This window comes from Phoca vitulina, unplaced genomic scaffold (assembly GCF_004348235.1).
Source record: "Phoca vitulina isolate PV1807 unplaced genomic scaffold, GSC_HSeal_1.0 scaffold42, whole genome shotgun sequence".
Classification (NCBI taxonomy): domain Eukaryota; kingdom Metazoa; phylum Chordata; class Mammalia; order Carnivora; family Phocidae; genus Phoca; species Phoca vitulina.
In genome coordinates this window covers 7947474-7957599 of record NW_022589745.1, presented here as the reverse complement: position 1 = coordinate 7957599, position 10126 = coordinate 7947474, and the positions used below count along the sequence as shown (strand labels likewise).

Here is a 10126-nt window from a genome sequence, read left to right as displayed (position 1 = left end):
CAAGTCCCCTTACCACAGGGCAGCCTCCCACCCCCTGGAGTCCTCAACACTACACGCCCTAGGCTTTGAAATCCTGGAAGGAGCCCAGAGAAACCATCCCTCTGCATGCCTGTAGGTAAACCAGGGCTCAGAGGAGAGGAAAGACTGGGGGGATCACCGACCCTACTCCCCGACCATGGCTCATCAGCTGCCTCAGCCGGGGAAGGAAGAACAGAGCTCTGGGGCTCCTGGAAGATAGACAGCCAGGGAGAAGGGCCTGCCAGGACCAAGTCTGTCCAAGGGGAATGCCTTTGATTACGAACAGCGTGGCAGAGCCCTGTCCCCTCCCCTTGCTGCTGCGCAAACCCAGCCCCGGCCTTGGAGGCCAGAGTAGACAGCTATGGGATTTGCCTCCCTCTCAGCACACGGTCATAGGGGTGGCTGTCATTTACTGAGCAGCTACCATGTGCCAGGCACTGTGTTAAGCACCACGGGTCTCTGAGATCATTTTAACAGCCCCCCTTAATGAATGATCACAATGAGGATCGGAGAGGTTGATCAACAGGCCTGAGACCACACAGCTAAAGGAGTGGTGGGGGAGAGAAAAGTGCTAAAGAAAAATGCGAGAAAAGTATTTGAGCTGGAGGACATCTCAGAGATATCTTCCTCATTCCCTGGGCTGCAAACCCAAGTCTGTCTGTCTCTGTTCCTCTGGGATTCATAGACCAGGCTGGAAGTGGGCCACCCGGGCACACTCAGGTTTGCCCATTCAGCTGATACGGCAGAGGTCCTGGTTCTAGAAGGAAGGATGGGCTGGAGGACAGGCACACCCACCCTGAGGAAGCTCAGCTCTTCTCCTGGTCTACAGACCTTCCCTCCCTTGTGGGCCCAAGCGCACGCCTCTGTCCCAAGCGCACCTCAAAGCAAAGAGAATGCACGGGCTTTGGGATCTTTACACCTGGGACCGAATCCCTGCTCTGTGTGGTCCCGGGCCTCAGTTTCTTCATCTGTCAAATGGGGATACCTATCTAGCAGGGTTGCTGGAAGGAATGGAAAGAAGTTGTGAAAAGGGCCTCCCACAGGTGATAAATAAGCGGTAACCATGCCACTCCGTGTTTCTAGCTCGGTGAACTCTTCCCCTCCTGGGAGCAAGCTTTTCCTCAGAAGGAAACAGAAGGAAGGAGTCGCCGGCACAGAGCCTCCTGGAATGTGGCAAGGCTCCTTGGCGCCGAACCCTGTGTATGAACCCTTCTTTAATTAGCTCTTAACTAAAAATAGCCCCCCCCCCCCCGGGCTGCACACCTACTTGCCGGCCTGGCAGTGCGTGCACCCGAGCCATGTCTGAGGGGTGGGCTATCGGGGGCCAAGCCAGCCTGGGACAGAACCTACAACACAGGTGGGTGCACAGAGCAGGAGGCTTTATTGAAGGAGATACAGAACCGGGCAAGGGCTCCTGCCATCAGCCAGACCATGGCCTCCGTCACCCCACACTGCCCGCGACTCCTGGACACCCCTCTCTCCCCACGGGCTCCTGACTGCCGGCAACATAAAGGGGTCTTACCCAGCCTCACCAGAGGTGCCCGAGGGGGCCTTCAGAGTTCTGTTCAGGAGACGGTTGAGGGGACAAAGGACAGCCCCTCCCAGGAAGTCATGGACAGGCCCATCACACCTGTCCATCCGTCCACTGGCCGAGTCCATCTGTGCCCGGAAGACCCTCGTCACTTGCAACTCTGGAGCCGGGTCCTGTGGTGCTTCTCCTCGGTCAGGAGAGGGATGAAGGTGTCGCTGTGGGAGATCTTCAGCCGGCTGCTCCAGCTCGGCCCCTCCTCCCCGACGGGCTCTGGCGGGAGGCTGTCCAGGTCACTGCGGGAGCACCCCACTTTGCCCTCGGCCGCACTGCTCGAGTTGAGCTCCATCAGCTCCAGCTCGTGCTTGGCGGCTGTCTCCAGGACCCGCTGCTTGTTGTAGTACCTGACGAAGTTGTTGATAATAGGGTGGATGGGCAGCGCGATGGCAATCACCCCGCACAAGAAGCTGATGGCCGCGTTGAGCTTGCCCAGGGTGGTCTTGGGGTAGATGTCACCGTAGCCAACGGTCGTCATGGTGATGATGGCCCACCAGAAGGACTGGGGGATGCTCTTAAACAGGGTCTCGGGGTGGCTCTGCTCCATGGTGTAGCCCAGGGCCGAGAAGACAAAGATGCCCACCGCCAGATACATGAGCAGCAGCCCCAGTTCCTTGAAGCTGCGCTTGAGGGCGTAGGTGAGGGTCTGCAGGCCCGACGAGTGGCGGGCCAGCTTGAAGATGCGGGCGATGCGCATGATCCGCAGGGCCTGCACGGCCTGCTGCACGTTGGTCAGCTCCATCATGCGGGCGCCCAGGTGCGTGAGCGTGAGGCTCACGTAGAAGGGCAGGATGGCCAGCACGTCCACGATGTTCATGAAGGACAGGGCGAAGTGCAGCTTGTTGGGCGAGGAGAGGAGGCGCAGCAGGTACTCCAGCGTGAACCAGCCGATGCACGCCGTCTCCACGTTCTCCAGCGTCGGGTGCTCCACGCGGTTGCCGTCGGCGTCCAGCACCTGCAGCTCGGGGATGGTGCCCATGCACATGACCACCGACGAGATGAGGATGAGCAGGAAGGACAGCACGGCCACCACCCGCGCCGGGCACGACGACTCGGGCTTCTCCAGGAACTTCCAGACGCACTTCTGGCAGCGCCGCCAGCGGCCCTCGGCCGAGTCCACGCCCAGGTCGTCCAGGATGAGCTGCACGCGGCGCGCGATCTCCTCCAGCTCCTCGCGCTTCTCGCTCAGGTGGCTCTTGCAGCAGTCGTCCAGGAACTTGAGGTCCACCTTCCAGAAGTCCATCTCGTTCTTGAAGCAGATGGGGCAGATGCCCTTCTTCATGTGGACCTCCCCAAAATAGTACACCTCGATGACACACTTGAAGGCGTCCGGGTCCCTGTCGAAGTAGAATTCGCGCTTCCCGGGGTCATAGTCGTCGCACAGGGAGAAGATGGTGTCGTAGCCCCCCGCCAAGCAGCCCATGAGCTCGGCCAGCCGGGTCTCCGGGTACTGGCTGAGGAGGTCCCCGTACAGCACCTGCCGCACGCCCCCCACGTTGACGACGATCTCGATGTCGTCGCCGGCCCGGGAGTCCTGGCTGCCCGGCTCCGGGAGGCTGCGCTCCGCGGCCGCGTCCATCCTCCCGGCGAGCGCCCGCTCAGCCTCGGCTCCGCGCCCCGCCGCCGCCACCAGCCGCCACCAGCCGCCGCCAGCCGCCGCGGGTCCGGGGGGTCCCAGCCGCGCGCCGCCCTCGGGGAAGCCCGCCGGCGCCCGCCTGCCTGGAGGGGCGCTCACAGCGGGCGGCAGGCGGCAGGGGCGCGCCGCGGGGGGGGCATGCACCCGGCGGCGGGGCTCCGGCCGGGCATGCGGGCGCCGGGGCGCGCCGGCGGGGCGGGGGCTGGGGGGGCTCTGGCGGCCGCCGGCCTCGCCCTGCGCACTCACCCCCGCTCCCGGGCGGCGCGACCCGCCGCTTCGGCTCGGCCTCCTGCGGGACCGGGGTCCCCTCTTGGGCGGCGGTCCTCCGCCCCCCGGGGCGCGCAGGCAGCGGCGGGCAGGTCCCCGAGACGCGCGGGTCCCCGCGGGCGCCTCCCGCGCGGGACGAGTCGCCGAGCCGCCGGACCCACGCAGTCCGCCGAGATGTGCGGAGCGCGAACTTGGGCTTGCTTTGCCCGAGCCCTTTCTAAACACAATAGGAATTCCAGCCTGACGTCAAGAGCTTTTCAAACTGTACCCTCTTCTGGTGAAATTCTGCAAGGCACGCGCGGCAGCTGCGGGGAACGGGTTAACCCTTGGGCGGACCGGCCCAGCTGCCGCCGCCGCCTCCGCCACCGCCCGCCCCTCCCGGGCGCAGAGGGTCACCGGGGGGGGGGGGGGGGGGGGCGGAGCTCAGGCTTTAAAGCGGCTGGCGGCTCAGGCTGGAAAGTTTCTCTCCCGGCTGTGTAGAGAAGACCGATGGCGAAAGAACACGGCTGGCTGCCTGTTGCTCGGCAGGAATACGTGCCCAGGAAAGCCCCTTCCGAGGCTGCTCCCGCCTGCGTCCCTGGTGCCTCCTCGTCTCAGACTCCCACCCATCCTGCCTGGTCCTTGAAGGTTCCCTACGCCCCCTAAGGCTGCCCGGCTGTTGGCGGCACCTTTTCGCCTTCACAGTGTAGGACATCCAGGGCAGCCCCTGTAGGAGAGAAAGGACTTGCCCAAGGTCACACAGTGCAATGGAAGTAGAGCCCAGTTGGGCCACCACTTCATCCAGAGAGCTTCCTGCAGTCCTGGCCGATGGATCCACGCCGGGTTAGCAGGTTGAAATTCTGCCTTGAAGGCCTTGCTGTCCACCACTTCCTATTTCTCTGCAGCCCACCACCACCACTAGCTTCCAGAGCCCGTGCAACCCCACGCTCCTGCCTCCCCATTCCCCATTCTGTCGCCAAGGCCTGCCTGCCCTTCCCACACCCTCCCCTCTCTTCGGGGCTTGTGGCCACAGCTGTCTTTCAGCGGCTCACATGCCCGAACCATTGCACTAGCCTGCAGCATGATCTACACTGCAAATTATTGAGCCTCATCTGTGACTTGGAGACTGTGTTTAAAAAAAATATTCTAGGGCCGCCTGGGTGGCTCAGATGGTTAAGCATCTGCCTTCGGCTCAGGTCACAATCTCCAGGTCCTGGGATCGAGACCCAGGTGGGGCTCCCAGCTCAGCGGGGAGTCTGTTTCTCCCTCTGCCTCTCCCCCTGCTTGTGCTCTTTCTCTCTCTCAAATGAATAAATAAAATCTAAAAAAAAAAAAAAAATTCTAGGGGCGCCTGGGTGGCTCAGTCAGTTAATGGTCTGCCTTTGGCTCAGGTCATGATCCCAGGGTCCTGGGATGGAGCCACACATCTCTAGCTGCCTGCTCAATGGGGAGCCTGCTTCTCCCTCTCCCTCTGTCTGCCACTCCCCCTGCTTGTGCTCTCTCTCTCTCTCTGTCAAGTAAATAAATAAAATCTTAAAAAAAATATATTCTAGAGGGAGAGGTGACTAGGCAAGCACAGAGGATTTTTAGGGCAGTGAAACTATTCTGACGATATATCGTAATGGTGGATACGTATACATTTGGCAAACCCACAGAATGTACAACAGCAAGAATGAACACCAATGTAAACTATGGACTTGCGGTGATAATGCTGTGTCACCGTAGGTTTCGTGGATTGTAATAAATGTGCCACTCTGGTGGGGGCTACTGGTAGTGGGGAAAGCTGGGTGTGTGCAGAGCAGGGGGTATGCAGGAACTCTCTGTACTTTCTGCTCAATTTTTCTGTGTCCCTAAAACTGCTCTGAAAAAATAAAGTGTATTAAAAATATATTCTGTAGACTCATCAGCAGGGAAATGCAAATCAAAACCACAATGAGATCTCACCTCACACCTGTCAGAATAGCTAAAATCAAAACCACGAGAAACAATAGGTGTTGGCGAGGATGTGGAGAAAAGGGAACCCTCGTGCATGGTTGGTGGGAATGCAAGCCGGTGCAGCTACTATGGAAATTTTTTGAGGGGTCCTCAAAAAATTAAAAATAGAGCTACCTTATGATTCAGTAATTGCACTACTGGGTATTTACCCAAAGAATATGAAAACACAAATTTGAAAAGATGCATGCACCCCTATATTGAGAGCAGCATTATCTACAACAGCTAAATTATGGAAGCAGTCCAAGTGTCCATTGACTGATAAATGGATAAAGAAGATATGGTATATCTATACGATGGAATATGACTCAGCCATAAAAAAGAATGAAATCTTGCCATTTGCAGCAACAAAGATGGAGCTAGAGAGTATAATGCAAAGTGAAGTTAAGTCAGTCAGAGAAAGACAAATACCACACAATTTCAGTCATATGTGGAATTTAAGAAACAAAACAAATGAACAAAGAGAAAAAAAGAGACAAACAGAAAACCATATTCTTAACTATAGAGAACAAACTGGTGAGGCGGGTGGGAGGATGGGTGAAATAGGTGTTGGAAATAAGGATAAATGACCACTGAGTAGTATACAGAATTGTTGAATCACTATATTGTATGCCTGAAACTAAAATAACTTACTGTTAACTATACTGGAATTAAAATTTACACACACACACATTCTATAGGCTGGGTTTTTTTAACCTTAAGTTTCTACGCACTAATGGATCATGAAATCCATTTGCTGGGTCATTCATTTTCTTTAATGAGCTAGAATAAAAATGAAGATATTAGACTACATCACACAAAATAAGTATTGTTTGGTGAAATTTCTTTTTACAAATTTATTTCCTTTCCATTTAAAATCAGCCTGCAACCTGTTACTACAGAGTAAGAAGTTGAGATTCAGAAAGGTTGAGTAATAATAATATTTATTTTAGGTGCACCATGAGCCAAGTGCTTTCTGAGCGCTTTGCACTTGGCTCATTTAATTCCCATATGCAACTCTCTGAGGAAATAAGATGTCAGGTAACCCACCAAGATCACTCAACCGGGGGGCCTCAAAGTCGGGGGTCTGAACCCCCATAGGATGCTGTGATAGCCCACGTGCTTCCCCTCGCATATTCTGGTCATACAACTAGTAACCGTGGAGCTGAGCTTTGAGCTGAGGCCTGCTTGGCACTAAGGCCAAATCTCTGTCCCATGTAGTACAGCATGCTCCCTCCTACACACACCCCATATTCGTGTTCCAATCTCTACTCATATGACTGCACTTCTCAGTTGCTCCCTTATTAACCTGCAGCATTACCTTCAAATTGCATCTTAGTGTAAGCTTAATGGGCTTTAAAACACCCATTCATTTATTCAAATATTTATTAAGCTCCAATGGAAAGCACACACATACACCCTCCACCCTCGGTGTGGGAGCTGGGTGCATACTCTAGTAGAGAATATGTTTTTTGTAACTAATAATTCGTTTGCAGTAATTGGTGTAGCTGAAAGGTATGTGCAAGGAGTGGTGGTTCCTGAATTTCCCTACAGGGGGCGATGAGGGGTGGCCCCCTTCCCGGAAATTCTGGGAAGTGGTTGGAAGAGGAAGACGCTGCATTTGCTTAGGGCCTTTGCTTGGCTTAGGGGTGCATGTAGGGTGTGGTGGTGATCCCTCAGGCAGGTAGAGTCCCCCCAACCCCAGCCACCTTTCGGTATGGTCTCTAGGTCCAAGATACTGTCAGAGCACAGGTGTTCCCTCTGGCCAGAAGCCAAAGCTTGGAGGAGGGGAGAGGCGAGGCAGGCACCCAAACCCTGCTGTGTGGGAAGCAGCCCCAGCATCTCAGAGAAGGGAGCAGAAAGAAGGCTGCATGCACTCACCCCTCCAAACCTTCAAGCCCCACGCCCCAGCCTCTAAACCTCCTTCGCAAAGCCTCGAAAGCTTCAGGGCCTTGGCTGCCAACAGGCCCGAGCACAGAATGCCCTCCCCTTCTCACCCCACCAAGCCTGACGCACCACCCCCCACCCAGGGCGCTGTCCACGCACCTGGCCTGGGAGGCACTTGCAGGTGAGGTTTATGGGTTCTTCCCCACTGGGTGCTCTCCCCAGGCCTGTACCACCGCCTCTACCAGGGGCTGAATTTTGTCTCCCCACCCCCCAAATTCATATGTTGAAACCTTAACCCCCAACTGTATTTGGAGATGGGGCCTTTCGGGACACAATTAAGGTAAAAAAATTGAGGCCCTAATCTAATAAGATTATTGTCCTTTTAAGAAAAGACACCAGAGGGCGCCTGGGTGGCTCAGTTGGTTAAGCGACTGCCTTCGGCTCAGGTCATGATCCTGGAGTCCCTGGATCGAGTCCCGCATCGGGCTCCCTGCTCGGCAGGGAGTCTGCTTCTCCCTCTGACCCTCCCCCCTCTCATTTGCTGTCTCTCTCATTCTCTCTCTCTCAAATAAATAAATAAAATCTTTAAAAAAAAAAAAAAGAAAAGAAAAGACACCAGAGATATCCCTCCCTCTTCACACACAGAGGAAAACTATGTGAAGACCTAGAAGGTGGCCATCTACAAGCCAGGAAGGGAGTCCTCACTAGAATCAGTAACAGGACCTTGATCTTGGACTTCCACCTGCCAGAAGGGTTTTGTTACGACAACACAAGCTGACCAAGACATGCTTCCTGCTCCCTCACACCTGCCACGTCTTCCCTAGCCCTCCCCCATCGCCACAGCTCCAGCACGGTGCTTCCTCATTCGACCCCTAGACCCTGTCTAGGGTTTTTGCGCAGGGTTAGATTGGAATGCCATAGGTTAAAAAAAAAATCCATTGCTGTCTCCTCATCAAAGGTCACTGATGTGTAGAAACTTGAGCAGGAGGCTAGATCCATCAAGAATTTGCTGAAGGACCAAACCAGGGGGAAGAAGTCTGGATTTTTTGGCTAAAAACAGAAAGTGTCGTGCTGTGGTATATTCAGTCCTGCATAGGACTGCTATTAGAATTGTACATTTCGTGATATCAAGGGGGGTGGGGAACACGAAACCTTCCATCAGGCACAAGAAGCAGCGACAATTTTGACTCATGTAGCCTTTCCATTTAAATAGGGACAGGGAAAAAAACCCCACAGTCTATTCTATAAAAAATCATACAGTGATTGTCTGAGCTATAGTTTTCTTTATTAAATATGTATTTTTTTAAATTTGTTGAACAATAACATTTTGGGCTACGGAATGCTCAATTTCCATGGCACTAATTAAAACCAGCACATGTGTATCTAAGTGATTTGTCTAGACAACGAATGATGCAAGCTGTAATCTACTCCCTTTTTATGGAATAATCAGTTCTGTTCAGTTGAAATTTCTTTGTATTTAGCTGAATTTAATAATACCTTTCATTAGGATTCACTTCTGTACTCCATTGGAAATTTACACTTCATTGTTGGCTGTGCACCTATCTGTTCAGTGAGCTGCCCCTGGGGCCCCAAAGAATTGATTGACCAGAAACCCACCAACTCCTGTCTGAATAAACTGTCCCTGGGAGTCCAGTGCAGGAGGCTGGCTGGGTGGGAGGGGTGTTGAATCGAGAAGAGGGGTGGAAGAGAGAATGATGTAAAACTGAATCATCAGGAAATGTCAGTTTTGTCCCGGCTCCTGAGCTGCTTTTTTCTTTTCTATGCCTCAGTTTTTTCATCTGCAAAATGGAACTTTCCTTCCTGAGTGCAAGATTTTATAAGGAACAAGCAAAATAATGGGTGTGAATGGGCTTCATGAGCTATAAGATGCTGAACATGTGAAGGCAAAGGGGGGAAGAAGGTAGGGACTTGGACTTCTTGGATGCCAGTCCCGCTGTGGGCATGTGCCTTTGCACCCTCACACCTCCGCCTCTCTGGCTCCATTCACTGTGAGTCATCCAGCTCAGGTCGTGAGTGGGAGGACTGTGCACATGACAGGGCCACCACACGTCCCAGATATGTACAAAGATGTCAGAGATGCTTGGCAAGGACAGCTGCCCTAGCCGCTGGCAGGTAGTACCCCCTCTGGGCCTGAGATTAGGTTGCTTTGACTTTCTTAAAAGAAAAGCACATTTAGAAAACAGACAATGGGACTCTCATGCTTCAGGCCCCACCAGTTCAGAGTAGAGCAGTCCCCAGGAGAGGGGTGGATGTTGTTTGCTTTTGAACTTGCTTTTAAAGCACACTGGGAGTATAAAAGAAAACTCTTTTTTTTAAAGATTTATTTATTTGAGAGAGAGCACATGTGTGGGGGGAAGGAGAGAGGGAGAAGGAGAGAGAGAGAAAATTCCAAGCAGACTCCCTGCTGAGTGCAAAGCCCGATGCAGGGGTGGCGTTGGGGAGCTAGAGCCCACAACCCATGAGATCAAGACCTGAGCCGAAATCACGAGTCAGATGCTTAACCAATTGAGCCACCCAGGCTCCCTGAAAACTCTTTTAAAAACAAGTGCTTCATGGGGCGCCTGGGTGGCTCAGTCGTTAAGCGTCTGCCTTCGGCTCAGGTCATGATCTCAGGTCCTGGGATCGAGCCCCGCATCGGGCTCCTTGCTCTGCGGGAAGCCTGCTTCTCCCTCCCCCACTCCCCCTGCTTGTGTTCCCTCTCTTGCTGTGTCTCTCTCTGTCAAATAAATAAATAAAATCTAAAAAAAAAATAAAATAAAATA

The 10126-nt window shown here is 53.8% G+C and overlaps 1 protein-coding gene across 1 annotated transcript; it reads right to left on the bottom strand.

Annotated features, from left to right (window-relative positions):
- Positions 1-1354: 1354 nt before the first annotated feature.
- KCNF1 (potassium voltage-gated channel modifier subfamily F member 1) lies at positions 1355-3233 on the bottom strand. The gene has a single exon (XM_032430124.1). It carries the CDS (start codon positions 3180-3182, stop codon positions 1698-1700), a length of 1485 nt encoding a protein of 494 aa, XP_032286015.1. The 5' UTR covers positions 3183-3233; the 3' UTR covers positions 1355-1697.
- Positions 3234-10126: the final 6893 nt, after the last annotated feature.

Coding starts and splice junctions, on each gene's coding strand:
- KCNF1 (XM_032430124.1), bottom strand. CDS start 3,182: ATGGACGCGGCCGCGGAGCGCAGCCTCCCGGAGCCGGGCAGCCAGGAC.